The sequence below is a fragment of the Cibotium barometz genome, chromosome 8, assembly GCF_041138505.1.
Source record: "Cibotium barometz isolate CiBa-2024 chromosome 8, ASM4113850v1, whole genome shotgun sequence".
Taxonomy (NCBI): Eukaryota; Viridiplantae; Streptophyta; class Polypodiopsida; order Cyatheales; family Cibotiaceae; genus Cibotium; species Cibotium barometz.
This window is the reverse complement of record NC_141053.1, coordinates 10,013,623-10,030,487: the sequence shown is the minus strand read 5'-3', so window position 1 is coordinate 10,030,487 and position 16,865 is coordinate 10,013,623. Positions and strand designations below refer to the sequence as shown.

Genomic DNA, 16,865 nt, shown 5'->3' with positions numbered 1-16,865 from the left:
CTCTGTGGCCCAAGCAGTAGTGCCCGATGACATGATACGGGTCGAGGTCCTGTCCATCGTGAAAATGCAGAGAATCTTTTACCAAAGTTGCTTGGCCTTCGAGCAATCCCAAAGCCGATATCACTGAGACTCTTGAGGGTGGCCACACTTGCTAGTCGACCACGAATGGCCAACCAAGTGACAACCACCAAACTCCTGTGCGCCAACAGCCAAAGAAAGAGGGTGATCTTTCGAGGCCTAAAACTACCCAGAGCCTCTTCCAAAAATCCAAGAGAAACTGTTGTGAGAGGCCCTGTGACTGCCAGTGTACCGTTGCGGCCGGGGTGCCCTCAACCTCAAGCATCTAGATCCTGCGGCCTAGCTGTGCGGTGCATGCGAAGATCGGGGTACCCAAAGTCTCCTTCCTGTCAGCAGGATCATGCTAAGTCCACTCCCCCAAGGTCCCACTGGAAGCGCATGAGGGGCCGGCTCTCCCAAATCCATAAACGCCAGAGTCTCTCGCTGGCCACCTTGGCCGGAAGGGGGTCAGTGTGCCACTCATGTGCCTGAAATCCAATCACCCTCACCCTCTGTAAGGTGCATCCACTGAAGTCATCCAAAGGGGGCTTTGATCTCTATAATCTGTCATGGGGTCCAATCGAAAAAGTGAGCAAAGCACATCTCTCATCTGCACCATGAATTGCCAAAAGAATATCATGTCTAGTAAACACGCCTAGCCACTGCGGGGGGGTTGGGTCAACCACTCTTGAGAAATAGCAGAGTCGATGTCGAAGTTGAGTTTGTCTTTACCGCGGATCCTAGCCAAGCCTCTTGGGGAGGAGCTCTGTCTGAATGTAAGCCAATCTCCAAGAGGGGGTTCCACATAAGGGACTGTCAAAAGACACTCCTCCGAGGCTACCAAAACTGACTGCTAGAGGGTCGGCCTAAGGTGATCCCAAGCTCGGAGTAGGTTGGCAGCAAATCTATCCTCAAGAGCTGCGCTAAAACCGTGCGCCCGCATCTCTGAGAAGATCCATCTGGTGCTCCGCGGCCAAGGGCCCCTGGCTGGAGTAAGGGCTGAAATCTTGGCCAAGAGAATGTCCTTCAAGGGCTCACCACTTGGGAGAAGTCCTCTAACAATCAACTTGCATAGCAGGGCACGACTTTGAATGGCAGGGTCACTGATGCCTAGGCCCCGTCTGTGTCGTGGCTCAATGGTCACTCTCTAGGCCACCGTGGCCCTGGCATGCTTCCCATCACTCCGGCCCACAAAAAGTTGGCGGTTCAACCACAATGCAAGCTCAGGAGAAGGCCCAACAAGAAGTAATATACCACATAGTGGCAAGGAGGACTTGGTTCGCCACCACCACTCGGCCGGCTAAGGAAGGCCTCACAAAACTCCAGTACAAAAGCTTCTTCCGAATGCTTAGAAGAAGGAAGGCTACTTGCTGCTTCGGGGAGATATTGATGCCCACCTGACATCCAAGATAGTAGACTGAGTGCCTCTAGATCCACTAGAAAGCTTGAACTAGACGCCAAATCAGGGTGGGTGGAGAGCCTACCCAAAAACCACACGACTTGTGCCAGAGATCTCTATTGCCTCTGCAAATTTTTGGAGATTCCCCATATCTCCCGATAAGTATGCTATTGTGTCATCTGCAAATTGAGTCTAGCAGCTCCTCCTGAGTATTGATGGGGAGACGCAATCCCTGGAGCCCCGTCTCCTGGGCTAAGAGAAAACTGATCATGGCCTCCGCGACAAATAGGAAGAGGTATAGTGCCCGGTGGACAGCCCTTCCAGACCGAGCGAGAAAGGAGAGATATGCCACCTCGGGCTCCTTGAATGAGAACCTGACTGTGAGAGGCTTGAAAAACCACTCCACTAGGAGCCCCTTCCTTTGCATTCTGCCCCCCATAAAGTCTCTGTAAACTCTATCATAGGCTTTCTCAAAATCTAGAAGGAGATCTTATTGCATCTTGGCCGAAGCTGTCGCCTCACAGAAAGTGAAGACATTGTCCAAAATGCTCTGAAACTGAACAAAACCTGTCTGAGTGTCATGGATCCAGTCGGGGAGGAAAGGCTGAAGTCTCCGACTGACGGCCTTGGCCGAGATGGTCTCCACTATTAAATCTTCAATCTGTCACCACCCTCCTTAGGAATCAAGTGAATCAAACCCTCTGAGAGTGTCTCTGGCATGGCGCCTATAGTCATAATCTCATCGAAGGTTGCTTGAAGGCCGCCTTCCACGAGATCCTAGTGGCGAAGAAAAAAGGAAATTGGAAGCCCATCCGTAGCGAGGGGGAACCACCTTTCTCCTGTGCTGCCACCACCTGTGAGGATAATGGGCCACCCGTAAGGAGGGATCTAAAAAAAATTGTGGCAATGCTCTCTGGCATTAAGGGCCTGCAATCTCAAAGAAATCCCCAATGACTCTTATCTCTCCGACCTGGGTCGAAAGGAAGCTCTGGCATGGTATCTGTAGTCCACCCTCCTCTCCTCTATGGATCTGATCTGATCGCTGTATGGGTAGCAGCCAGCTGACTCTCAATCCATGGGCTATCAGGGGAACTCTCCTGAAGACGCTGGAGAGAAGCAAGACCGTTGCCAATCTGCTCTGTGCTGCCTCTTGCAATAAACTGTTGATCCCACTGAGGCCTGCATCCACGGTGCATGGGGCAGAACCTAAGATAAAATCCAGTCCCTCCCATATCTGCTCTATCCTGTTGTAGATCTCAGAGTCATGGCTGTTCGGAATCCTAGTGCTCAAGTGCCTGTCCTGCCTCTAGAGGTCCTCCAAGGACAAAATAACCCGAGCATGATCAAAGAAAGTAGTGCCTACCAAGATACCAATCATGCTCCCGTGACTGCAAGTCCACTCATCAATACAAAATCTATCAAGTTGAGAGGGATTGGGGCCGGTGCTCCTCCTGTCAGACTGCGAGAAGCATAGACTCCCGGGGCTGCGCCCAAACTTTGGCAAGTGCCAAGGGTCTTGTCCCCTAAGTGCCACGATCAATTCCTCCCAAGCAAAGTACTCTGAGCCTAAGACTATAGCCATGTTGCAAAAACCTCCATGTTCACATGTGGCAATACTCATATCATATATGCTAATAAATCCCCCCCTCTAATAGATCACTCTCTCTAGGAGAGTAAGCCCAAAGCTTTGTGGAAAGCTTCAAACTTCTCTCCAGGCAACACCTTCATAAACAGTAAGATAATGTGATCTCCCCTGCATGTATCCTTTCCCTAACATAGTGATAATGAATCTCGATGTGCTTAGTACGATGAAACACTTGGTTTCGTGCCACGGCTATAGCACTCTGACTGTGAGTGAGTATGGTAGTGGATGTCTATTGACACTCACGAAGATCAGCCATCAATCTCCTCAGCCATACACAATCTACTGTGGCTGAAGGTTGCCCTGTACTAAGCCTCACAAGTAGATGTGGTAACAGTGGGGTTCTTTTTGCTCAACCATGATATGCATGAATGCCCCAAAAAGAAACAATTCCCACTGGTGGATTGCCATGTATCATAGTCACTAGCCTAGTTCGAATAATTGTAAGCATGTAACTGCAAGCTGTCCCCCTGGGATATACCAAAGCAAGATCTAGCGTGCCCTGAAGATAGCGGAAGATCTGCTTTTGACTGCCAATGCTTTGTACTTGGGCTATGCCTAAATTTGCTACACTAGAAACCCCAAACTGAATATCCGAGCATGTGTTGCATAAATATATAAGGCAGCCCATTGCTTGACTGTAAACACTCGTATCAAAAGGCTCTCCAACATCATACATGTTCAATTTGAGCCTTGGTTCCATCAGAGTGGAGATGGGCTTACAATCTTGAAACCCAAACTTGTGCAATAGTTTTTGAATGTACTTTGATTGTTGTACATAAATCCCAACATCTATCTGCAGAAATTGTATGCCCAAATAATAATGCAACAATTGCAAATCTGTCATTTCAAATGAGGTTTGCAATTTAGCTTTGAAGGCTGAAATTTTCTCCTTATCATTCCCAGTTAGCAACATGTTATCCACATAAAGAATGAGCATAATCAAAGTGCCATGATCCTCTTTCACATAGAAGGTGCTCCATGTTGGACTATTACGAAAGCCTTGGTTGGTCAAATAAGTATGTATCTTCTCATACCAAGTTGGGGGAACTTGTTTAAGACCATAAAGTGCTTTTCGAGGCCTGCATACTTTGCTTTCATGACCATGCATCTCAAAACGAATGGGCTAATTTACATAAACTTCTTCCTAACTTTTAATGCATCGTTGGGCTCAATTTTGTGCCAATTGCACATAATCCCCAGAGCCCCAATTTTTTTTGTCTCACACTAGTGTTCAACAAAACCCTGCAAGTAGTGCCCATTGAATGCACCTAGAAGCTGTGAAGTGGCTCACTGTAGCAAGCACTTGCAAGTATGATAAAAAATGACATTGAATGCACACAGAAGCTGCAAAGTGGCTCACTGTAACGCACTTGCAAGTAGTATAAAAAATGACAAAGTGTAGGGTGTAGAGAATGTACTGAGATGAAAATGTGTAGAGCCTTGAAGTTGAAGTAGAAATCCGTCTGAGATGCTGTAGGAGTCGCTCAGGTCCTCCACTTGCACCAGATGTGTGTCGGAACAATTGCCTGGAGAGATGTGAAGAGTGGTGGGAGCCATGCCATCAAAGCAGAGAAGAAGTCCTGAGAAGCTGGCCGCCTGATAGGGTAGCATAGGTGACGTTGGAGCACTCTGCAGGCCCTCCGGTACCCACACGGGCGGATGGCGAACAGATAGCAACGCCGCTTGGGAAGGAGAATTGGACAGGCTGGTCGAAGCGGACGAAGACCGTCGGTGAGGCGATTGGAATGGCGACGGGCCAGTCAAAGCGATGAAGACGGACGGCAAGGTGACCGGAACAGCGACGGAAGACTGGAGACGGACAGCACAACACGGTGACGGATGACTGGAGACGGACGGCGAAGTCGCCGCGGACAGAAGGTCTCCCAAATTTTTAGAAATCCTCACCCGTGCCACAAGGCACATAGTGGATGGAGCTCCGCCCACTGTGCGTTTAGCGACCCACCTGTAGGTTGGGTGGTAGCAGACCTCCCTACACTAGTGCTGCCAGGTTAGCTGGCCAAAACGGGTGTCAGGCAGTGAGTAGAGGCCCAAGGAGGGTGGCGGAAGCAGTGCTGGACAGAATGGGCGGAAGCGCGCCCAACCAAGCCGTTGCCTGCGTGACAACAACACAGTTGCAAAGCTCTGATACCACTGTTTGCGCAGGTGGGTTGCTGCAGAAGAGTTAGGGTTAGCACAGTACACACTCACACAGAGTCAAGCAAGTGCAAAGAAGATGGTGATAGATGCAAGGCTTGAGATTGCATTGGAATGTGTGGAGCTTGTAGGTCAACTCCATAATATCATAATACAAACAAAGTGAATGGTGTCCTTTCACACCAGACAAGGGAAAATAAGATGGCAGGAACCTCTTCGATCTTCTCTAGATAAGCCTTAATGTCCAACAATGCCTCAATGCACTATTAGAATAGCTCAATGGCACCGCAACCAATTCTAGTGGTGGGCAGTATGGTGGGTTTCCACTCCCTACAGGGTCATGCATTGTCCTTTGCATGGGTATCGGCCACACCAACCCCTTCCTTACTGACTACCAGAGTCCCTGCCACTGAGTGGAAATTCATGGCACCCCACTTTCCGGGGCAATTGTTGATGGTGGCTTGGGGATAAACCTAATGCAAGAATTAACACTGCATGTAGTCGGTCTCCAAGTAACGAGACCAGCCAACTTTTGTGTTCAGATGGCCGACCAACAGACCCTCATAGGCCTAGTGAAGGGTGTCATTGTAGTAATCCAAGGAATCCCCTTCTTATTTGACTTTGTGGTGATCCGGCTCCTTGAAGTCAAAGAGGCCTCCTCATTACTCATTGGTTGACCATGGCTTAGAAGTACAGGTGTACTGCACGATTGGGGTTCCGACCGTTTGTGGATTCTCTAGGAGCACGGTCCACAGAAGCTGAAAATGGAGGAAGGTCTCCCACCCCTCAGAGGACCTCGTCTTGGCTTGTAAGGTCTGGACCAACAGGTCCGTGGTTCCTACTGTTTGTGGATTTCCTAGGAGCACAGTCTAGGCAGTAAGTCTAGGGGAACTTGTCACGACTCACAGGCCGCCACAGAGGGCGCAGGATGGCCAAACCCCTCTCAAATAAGGTCGACAAGAACCCAGCCATAGGCCTGACCGATCCCTCACTGCACTAGCACAAAGCATCTACACAAGTGCCCATGGAAGAACCCGCCATCCCCCTGGGGGAGTGTCCTAATTCTTGGAGGGAAGAACAATGCCACAGTTCTCCAACAGCTGGCTCACAATCCCACTCTCCTCTCCAAGGCAGCTGTGACAAGGGACCCCTCTCCCTTCCTCTTCTTTCTTTGCCTCGGAGGTTGTGGGAACTTCAATCTTAAATACTCGCCTTCCCCTGAGATAGCTGAAAGTTGAAATTGAACGAGATCTGTGAGTGCCCCGCCTTCGAACAACGCTGCCCTCTCCTCCTTCCACATTGTCCCCACCTACGCCCCCACTAGCTGCCCCTGCTCATGTTGTGCCCCCTCTCGCCCCCGCCCCCGCCCCCCCCCCCCCCCCCCAACTTGGCCCTCTTTGCATTCGCTCTGCCCCCGTCTGCTCACCATCTTCAGTGACTTGTGTGTACTGTGCTAACCTTAACTGTTCTGCAGCAACCCACCTGGCCAACAAGGCTCACAATCGGAAGCTGCCCATACTAAGGATTCCAACACTGCATCTTAGATCTGGTTGTGGGTGGACATCAACTTGCCCAAGGAGGTAACACTTTTGCAAACAAGCCAGCTACATTGTCCTTCGTAGGAAAGAAGACTTCATCTATGAGGGTCTTCTTTTGGAAAAATGGTATTCACAATTAATGCGCTTCATTCGAGCATAGAACACTGGATTCTTGGCCATTGCTATGCAGCTCAGACTGTCATAGTGTATAGTAGTAGCCTCAACTTGGTCACATGAAGCCCTAAGACATTTGATTCCAAGATGCTACCCAACATCTCCCAGAAGCCCTGAGACATATAGCTTACAAGATGCTACACATGCTGCCCTCCTGTACTTTGCCTCTATCAATGATAAAGCCACCATCAGTTGCTTCTTGCTTGTCCAAGAAATAAGTTCCAAAACAGTATCCTGTAATGGAACGGCTGGTATTTGGATCAACTCCCCAGTCTAAATCAGAATGACCATTGCTTGACCAAGAAATAGGTTCAAAAACCAAGTGTAACGCAATATCGTGGAGTTCAACGGCTGGTATTTGGATCACCTCCCCAGTCTAAATCAGTATGCTCCTACCCTGTAGGTAATGCCATAGATTGAGTACCTTGAGGATACATGAGAACTCGAAGATCAGTTCTTCAATAACCTTCCTGGGGTCAAGAGGAAAACTTGCTCAAAAGTCCCATTGCATAACTGATGTCTGATTTGGTGTTAACCAAGTATATCAATGAGCCAACCAACCTCCTATATAACGTGAAAACAACCAATGAAGAAGCATTATGAGCTAAAAGCTTAAGTCTTGGGTCCATGGGTGATGAAATTGGCTTGCATTCAGCCATCCTGAATGCCTACAAAACCTTTTGACAGTATTTGTGCTATGAGATAAGCATCAAGCCTGCTGACCTCTACCAAACTCCGTCATCTTGAGCTCTCATTTTAAACTCTCCTTATGGCTCAGATCTTCTGTTGATAAACACGTCAAATAATGAGGCTGTCCACAGATAGAATGATCAAAACTTGGTTACCCTTCTCTAAAAAGACAAAGAGGTTAGCATCTAATGGACTGCTCTTCCCGAATCCTATACTACAGAAGACCACATCCATTCCATGATACCAAGCACAAAGCCTTCCAATGTCAGTACCTCTGAACTTCAAAACCTCGTGGCTGCACCATGTAGACCTCCTCCGGAAGTTCCAAATTCAGAAAGGCTGATTTAACTTCCATCTAGTATGTGGACCATCCACCATGAGCTGCTAAACTGATCAATGACCTGATAGTGCTCATGCATGCTGTATGAGTGAAGGTCTCATCAAAGTCAACTCCAGCTCTTTGGGCATATAGCCCTTACCAACAAGTCGGACCTTGTGTTTATCCAAAGTACCATTGCAGCAATACTTTAATCTTAAACACCCACTTGAGTCCTATGATCTCTCTCTTAGGTGGCCTTCAACCAGCTCTCAATTGTGATTCCTTTCAATGGCACCAAGTGGGAAGCACACAAGTGAATGAAGCAGGCCTGCATGATTATTTATAAGGCAAGAAGGATGCTGGTTGGCATCAAACCTTGAAAGAAGGGGTTGTGGGCATCATCTCTAACAAAGACAATAAGAGGAGGAGGCCGTTGGAGTTGTCTGTGAGAGAATGCTCGACATGCATAGAATAGGAAGTGGGGTTGCCAGTTGGTGCCACCACAATCAAGTCGCCAGCATACACAAGCAAAGAAGATGCCAAATCCGTGGAGATTGTCACCTTGAAGCAGCACCGAGTTGCACAATCAAGTAGGTTGTTTATTTTGCGAACATATATCAAGCATAAGTTAAATAAACCTTAGTAAGATTATGGCTTTATTGATGTTTGCAGAGTGGCCTTTTGGGGAGGTAAATGAATGTGAGATGCAGACCATTCACTGGTCCAGGAGGCCAATAATCGGCCAAGGCCCAAAACCCTCTCAGAAAAAACAGTGAAACCTGCCCGGAACTCATAGTAAATCGGACACCTGCGGCTGTAGTGATCCTGTCTCGACCTCCAGATTGCAGAGACTACATATTCTGTCTTTGACGGCAATGCCCTCTGATCTCCTAATCTCCACTTGAAGGTCGTGAGAAGCAAGCTGAGAAGCTGCCATGATGTCCCACAAAAAGACTCACTGCTTTAATAGGAAAAACTGCAAGGTATGTTTCCCTAGAGGACAACAAAACCCACTGGAACTTGACAGATTTAACTAACTCAACAGTCCCTAGGCCTATGCTCTGATACTGTGTGATAATTGACCCAAAACAGGTGCAAACATAATGCATATATCTGCAGCAAATACAGGCCCATTTAAGGGAATTGTAGTTGAAGAAATTACAGCACAAACTTAAAGAAAAAATTTGCAGAAAATTGCAAATTAATTCTGGAAAAATATCTCTGCGAATTCGTTTCAAAACTGGAAACCAAGTCTGCTCTCCCTCCTCTGCCAAATTAGACTTTCAGTGAGTGGGAGAGTTGCCTTCTTATAAGCTGAATCCATCGGCTAAGTTGGCCAGCTTAAATGTCCCAGCTAAGAGGTTCCGTTTTTCATGGGCTGACCTTTTCTCCCTCCAAAATCCTACCTACAGTGTAGGATGCATCTGATCTATACTTACTATACCCATGCCCTAGACCTAATATGCAAGTTCATGTTGTCCTCTGTGGAGGCTCACAATTGGGAGCTTCCCATACAAAGGATTGTAGCATGCAGTGAGCATTAGGCATTTTTTCTTTCTCTTTTTTTCAACTCTTCCGAGGAACATACTCCAGTACAGTAAACTGCATCAAATCAATGATGAACGAGCAGCCACAAGATTTTATCCGCATGACAGTTTTTAAACTAAATTCTTCATTTGAATAACAACATACCTTGGTAGTCTGAAAACTTGATCTCCAAAAACCTCCACTGAAAGGGATATGCACCGTGAAAAATCAAGAGCCATTTCCTTCTTTTCCTCTCCCTCAAGAAATTGATGACTACAAGGTGTAGCAATATGTCACATTTATAAGACAAACTCACCAAGCCTATCTTAACAAAAGTAACATGAAGATATTCATAATAAGGGGAAAGGCGAATGGAAGCATATGGTGAAGTTTTGGCAAGAAACATAAGCAGAGTTTTAATGCAAATATAGAATCGAGTCTTCTTGGCCAGGAACTTTTTATAAACACCATTGTTAAAATATTAGTAAGACTTGCACAAAATGCTAAAATCACCTCCTCATCTCATCATTTAGCCAGTTTTTCACTGGTAAAGTGAATTTCTCAACACCTCCACGTCTTAGACAAAAAAAACGCAAGATAAATTCCCTATCTCGCATCCTGCAAACAGAACCAACCTTCCAATGAAACTGGAATTTGTGCCCCACTTTCAGGGTAAAAAATGCATTAAAAAGTAATATTGTCTGAATCACTTATGTTACAAAGATTAGCCGTCACATCTGGAGCATACTCACAACTGAATATTTATGCACCACTGAGAATAAGTTTATGCATCACATTTTCCATTTTGCCTTCAAAAATACATTTGTGGAGCAGTATCCCATTAGCATACCTTTTGTGTGGACTATCCTGTCGAAATGCTTTGAGCATGTTCGGATGTTGAGCCATATCATTCAGAAAGTCATTGTAGCTGAAAAAATATACCTGTTGTCAATACTTCAGATATTTTATTCTATTTATTCCTTAAAACATGCTTCAGAGATATACAAAACAAACAACTTTCTTAAATTTATCCAGTCTTTCAGGACATCAGCTCTGGATTGAATCTCAGACCTGCCTTGAAAGACACAATTGCGAAGTTCTTGCTCATTAAGCTGCAGTCAGGCATAGTAACTTAATCAACAGCATTGTCATGTAAAATCTTATTATCGTAATTCCAACAACAGAAACAAAAGCATGCTTGACAAGTCTGGAACAATGAAAACTTCAGTTTGGACCACCTATGATTGCAAGCTCAAAGGTACCATAAACCACATAAACAAATCAGGAGCAAAACAGTTATGAATTAGCTTCAAGCAGTACGTCTATTTCTATACATGACGAGCTAACCATAAGCATTATTGAAATGATCTGCAAAAAATATCCAACAGAATACATGTAATGAAGAATATTTTGGGTATCCGAGGGAGCTCCCAGCACCTGGCACACCTATCCACCTCTCTCTACCATGCCCCCGTGCAGCCACCTCTCCCCCATCCACCCGAACCTCGTCCCCCACACTCTTCCTTCTTTCACCTCACCATGGTGAGAGATGCTATTGACAAGATGCATACCGGGGGAGCATAGGATCATGATGGACTCCTCACCGAGCATTTCTCCCATGCTAGGGACACGCTAGCCCCTTTACTGAATCACATGTTTAACGGGCTTCCTCGTCAGCTGGTCATCGAATACTATTGTACCTATCTTGAAAGCAGGTGACCCCATGGACCCCAACAACTACAGGACTATCATTATTGGTCATCGAATACTATTGCACCTATCTTGAAAGTAGGTGACCCCATGGACCCCAACAACTACAGACTATCATGATTGGTCACACCTTGGCCAAGATTTATGGTTCGATTTTGGAGCATGAGCTTAGTAGATGGTCCGAGGAGCAGAGACTCAGAGCACTGGGGCAGGCAGGCTTCAGGAGAGGGCACTCCACACTAGATCATATCTTTACACTACGGGGGATCATTGAGGAGGGGATAGCTCACAGGCATCGGATATACTGCTGCTTTGTGGATTTCCACCAAGCTTTTGATACCGTCCCACGGGCCAAACTAATGAGGCGATATGGGAGTGCCAACAGAGATGCTTTGGGGGATCATTACACTCTATGAGTGAGCCATAGGCAGAGTACGGGCTCCAGGAGGTGACTCAGAGATCATACACAACACTATCGGGGTGAAGTAGGGCTGCCCCTTGTCTCCTACTCATCCTCAAGTTTGTGGGGTTGGAGGTGAGGCAAGCATTCCTTACCAAAAGGTGGGCACTAAAAGGAGGAAAGACTTACCTCGATGACGATCTCACACTAGCACAGGTGGCACACACGAGGTTATGCCTGCCACGCATCTTGCATGCACGGAAGGTAGGGAAATGGGCAGTGTACCGAGATGGGAGGGTGATCATCACCGAGCGACGTGCCCAATGACGGTGCAAGACCTACGAGACCAAGCTAGAATTGCCGTTTGGAACTGCAATGGCGCCTTGAGGACAGATGCAAGTCTGTTCGAGGAGACATTTAGAGGGAGAGACTTGGTCTTATACACAGAGACTCATCAGTGCCACAGGGAGTCAGCTTCCAAAGGTGAGAGGATACAGATGGGATCTGTTCACTGCCCACACCCACGCACAATAGGGGGTACCGGGGGTCGGGAGGGGTGTCTTTACTATACAGGGAGGAGCTTCAACATGTGATACAGGTGGTCGGACGGGATGAGGCCACACGGTTTTTGTGCGTGAGGATCCAGATAGAGAGGGCCCGAGACATCTACCTTGCAGTGTGTTACTTTGCACCCTCCAATTCTAAATATGCCACCATGATGAGTCCCCATACTTGCCCCTTTATGGTGACATTATGAAGTTTTCCAGTCTAGGAAACATCCTCCTGGCTCGAGACTTTAATGCCTGCACCACTGGTGCACAAGTACCCTTCTTTGAGACCGATGATCCCATGTACCAGGAGATTGACACGATGGGTACACATCTGGAGCGGACATCACAGGATACAGCAGCCCGCACAGACTATGGAGAGTGTCTCTTAGCCCTCGGCGGGGCTCATAGGCTAGCCATTTATAATGGCCTGGCTAGATGGCCTAGATCCAACTCCTTCACCTCCTACCCCTTCGGACATGGAGCTAGTACAGTGGACTACCTAATGGCATCCCTCTCTTTGATCCCACTCATTTCGGAGTTTACCATCTCTCCTCGCCCCATCGGTGTTGCAGCCGACCATGCATACCTGGCCTTCTCACTCACATGCCGATACACCATGCAACCACCTGCTTTGCCCCATCACCGTCTGAGATACCACTTCACCAGGGAGACCTCTTCCATTTGCTCTGATCACGTCTACCGCATCCTCTCCGACCTCAACCCCCACATCCCACTTGATGAGCTTACTACACACCTCTCAGCCACCCTCCATACGTCTGCTGTAGCCGCCTTCGCACACTCCAGAGCCACCCCTACATCACCAGGAGGGATTGTCCCACAAAATAGTTGGTACAACAAGGAATGTCGTGATACTTGAGCCTGTCTACATCGGGAGATGGCACTAGGATCCACCACTCACCAGCAGGCGCGAGTGATCTTTCGACGTCTAACACGGAGAAAGAAGAGAGCCTACCTAGCAAGGCTTGAGCAAGAGCTATACCAGCTATTTCTTGGAAGGGACTGTAAGGAGGCATAGAGGATCTTCTAGGATCATCGCCTTCCAACTCCGATTTCTTCACCCAACACCTGGCACACCTATGCCACCTCTCTCTACCATGTCCCCGAGCAACCACCTCTCCCCCATCCACCCGAACCTCGTCCCCCACACTCTTCCTTCTTTCACCTCAGCATGGTGAGAGATGGTATTGACAGGATGCAGACTGGGAGAGCACAAGATCATGATGGACTCCTCACCGAGGATTTCTCCCATGCTAGAGACACGCTAGCCCCTTTACTACTTCACATGTTTAACAGGGCTTTATGTGAAGGCTTCCCCGTCAGCTGGTCATCGAATACTATTGTACCTATCTTGAAACTAGGTGACCCAATGGAGCCCAACAACTATAGGACTATCATGATTGGTCACACCTTGGCCAAGATTTATGGTTCGATTTTGAAGCATGAGCTTAGTAGCTGGTCCGAGGAGCAGAGACTCAGAGCACTGGGGCAGGGAGGCTTTAGGAGAGGGCACTCCACACTAGATCATATCTTTACACTATAGGGGATCATTGAGGAGGGGAGAGCTCAGGGGCAATGGATATACTGCTACTTTATGGATTTCCGCAAAGCTTTTGATAGTGTTCCACGGGCCAGACTGATAAGGAAACTGTATGGGAGTGCCAGCAAAGATGCTGTGGGGGGATCATTACACTCTATGCGTCAGTCACAGGCAGAGTACGGGCTCCAGGAGGTGACTCAAAGATCATACACAGCACTATCGGGGTGAAGCAGGGCTGCCCCTTGTCTCCTACTCTATTTGGTCTATATATTGGCGAGATCTCGGATTACATAGGACCAGGAGCACATTTGGCAGGAGTCCTGATATTGATCCTCTTGTATGCAGATGATATTGTTCTTATTTCTGATTCACGAGAGGGGCTGCAGAGGCATTTGGATGCATTACAGGCCTTTTGCGAGGACCGAGACCTTACTGTGAACCTGGAAAGACCAAGGTCATGATCTTTAACACCTCCTCATAGTGGATAAGTAGATCTGCACTACGGTTTACATACAGTGGAGAGCCTGTGGAGTATGTTACCTCGTATGTATACCTTGGGATCACTTTTGCTAGACCTCAGTTCTCGATGCGGAAGGCGGCCGACGCTAGATTGATGAGGGGATATGCAGCCCTTGGCTCGCTAGAGAGGCAATGCTCTCAGATACAGTTTCAGGAGCAGAGGACGAAGCTTTGGCTATTTGATACTCTAGTTACACCTGCACTGCTGCATGGTGCCGCCATCTGGGGTCCTAGCTTATCCATAGGAGGAGACAGAGGAGAGAGCCAGCCAAGACAAATATAGAGGAGGTATATGATGGGTGGAAGCCCCCCTAGTGGCGATGATCTCACGCACGATTAGGAGTAAACCATCAGTGCCACATGAGATTGTGCGGGTAGAGATAGGGGCTGCACCGAGAGTGGCAGAGGCTCTATTCCAGACAGTGACATATTGGCATAGGCTATGGGAGCTTCCACTTGATAGATACCCCCGGCTAGCCTTGGAGTCCTCGAGACAGTTGACATTTGAGGGAGATACAGAGTGCTGGTATGCACAGGTACAAAGTACCTCATTTTGTGGAAGATGCTCATGAGGGACCTACCAGTGGTCACCACCTACGCCACACCACCGTTGAATGCATTTTCACTTGGGCTTGTGGTGGCCCACAATGTTAAAAAACTGTAAGGACCATGCACGGGCATATCTCAAAGCCCACTCGTCAATCTAATCGTCCTCTCGAAATCTCTTTAGCCTGGTCTCCTTTTGAACGGTGGGGAATTGATTTCGTAGGTACTATCGACCCCATTGCCCAACCCAAGCAAGTGTACAGATACATCTTGGTACCGTTGAATATGCCACTAAGTGGGCTAAGGCACAAACTACCAATGACAACACAACCCAAATAGTAGCACAGTTCTTGTGCGAGCACATCTTTACCTGGTTCGGGTGTCCTCTCGAAACAACCAGTAATCAAGGTTTCCACTTCGTCAACAAACTCAACAACACACTTTTGGCCGATTAATAGATCTTTCATAGGGAATCATGTACGTATTACCCTCGGGCCATTGGTCAGCAGGCTGAGAGCACAAACAAGCTATTGTGCAAACAACTCCATAATATGTGCCAGGAACACCGCACCAAATGACCCGAATCTCTTGTTGGCACTCTTTGGGCTTACCACATGGCCTACAAAGCCACAATTCAACACATTCCCTTTCAGCAGGCCTTTGCAATAGGAGGTTGTCTCTCCATTTGACTCTTAGGGTGGGCACCCATCATCTCCTTGGTCCGCAAGTGTCCCACTCAGTAACTATCCACGTCTTTCCATCTTCGAAGAGACCACGGCCCAAGCCGACCAGGCGCTTTTGAAGCCAAGCAAAACCGGTGCAAAGCCTAGCATGATTGCCACCTATGCTGGCCTCAGTTCAAGGTAGGTGATTGTGTCTTGGTATACCAGGCTGTTATCTCAAACGAGCCAAGAAGCTTGTCCCTGCTTGGGAAGGCCATTTCTGGCTTCACAAGCTCCTCTTTCAGAAATCTGAGAGAAAATTCTGCGAGAGGCTCTGGGACTGCCAGTGTCCTGTTGCTGTTGGAGTGCTCTCAACCTCTAGCATCTAAATCTTACGGCCCAGCCGTGCAGTGTATGCAAAAAAGGGGGTACCAGGAGTCTCCTTGGGATGATGCCATGTCCACTCCCTTGGGTCCCATTGGAGGCGCGTGAGAGGCCGGCCCTCCCAAATTCACCAACATGAGAGTCTCTCTAGCCATCTTGGCCGGTGGAGGGTCAGTGTGCCACTCATGTGCATGGAAAAACCAATCACCGCCACCCTGTGCAAGGTGGATCCCCTAAAATCCTCAAAGGGGGGCTGTGCTCTCTCCAATTTGCCATGAGGTCCAATAGAGAAGGTGAGTAAGGCGGAGCCCTCATCTACGCCATGACCTGTCAAGGGAACACTCCCAGCCACTGTGGGGGAGGAGGGTCCGGGATCAAAGCCACCACTCCTGAGGGATGGAAGAGTCGATGTCGAGGCTGAGATCCCAGTAAGGCCCCTCTCTAGGCCTCTGGGGGCAGCCATCTAAATGTAGGCAAATCTTCAAGTGACCTAGCTAGACCTTTGCTCAAAGCTCCCCATGATACGTGCAGCGAGCCCCTAGCATCTGACTAGTAGGTAGGCGGATCAAGGGATTCTAGATCAGAGGCTGTCAGAGATGCTCGTTTGAGGGTACTCGAGCTCACAGCCGAAGAGCGAGCGTGAGATGATCCCAAGCTCGCAAGAGACTGGCTGCAAATATGTCTTCAAATGCAAGCCTAAAAGCCATGAGCTTGCATCTGTGTGAAAATCCATCTCGTGCTATGAGGCCAAGGGCCTCCCAAATCCAAGGTGCAGGCAGAGATCCTAGCTAGGAGGAAGTCCTTCTAGGGCTCGCCACCTGGAAGGAGGGCTCGAACAATATACTTTCCCAAAAGGACACGACTCTGAATGGAGGGGTCGATGATGTCCAGGCCCCCTCTACGTCGCGGCTGAATGATCATTCTCCAGGCCACCATGGCCCGGGCAAGCCTCCCGTTATTGCCAGCCTACAGGAAGTTGAGGATCAACTGTTCAACCTGTCCCCAAGCCCTCGAGAAGGCCCAACAGGAGGG

At 48.2% G+C, this 16,865-nt stretch overlaps 1 protein-coding gene across 3 annotated transcripts in view; it reads right to left on the bottom strand.

Moving 5' to 3' along the window:
- Positions 1-16,865, bottom strand: part of LOC147635879 (uncharacterized) — a 153,604-nt gene that overhangs the window by 8,829 nt on the left and 127,910 nt on the right. For all 3 annotated transcript variants that reach the window (XM_086801276.1, XM_086801277.1, XM_086801275.1), the window contains exons 9-12: positions 10,575-10,615; positions 10,354-10,431; positions 10,017-10,121; positions 9,669-9,776 (exon numbers count right to left, since the gene is read on the bottom strand). In XM_086801276.1, the coding sequence (XP_086657402.1) occupies positions 9,669-9,776; positions 10,017-10,121; positions 10,354-10,431; positions 10,575-10,615 (332 nt within the window). The remainder of the gene's footprint in view (positions 1-9,668; positions 9,777-10,016; positions 10,122-10,353; positions 10,432-10,574; positions 10,616-16,865) is intronic.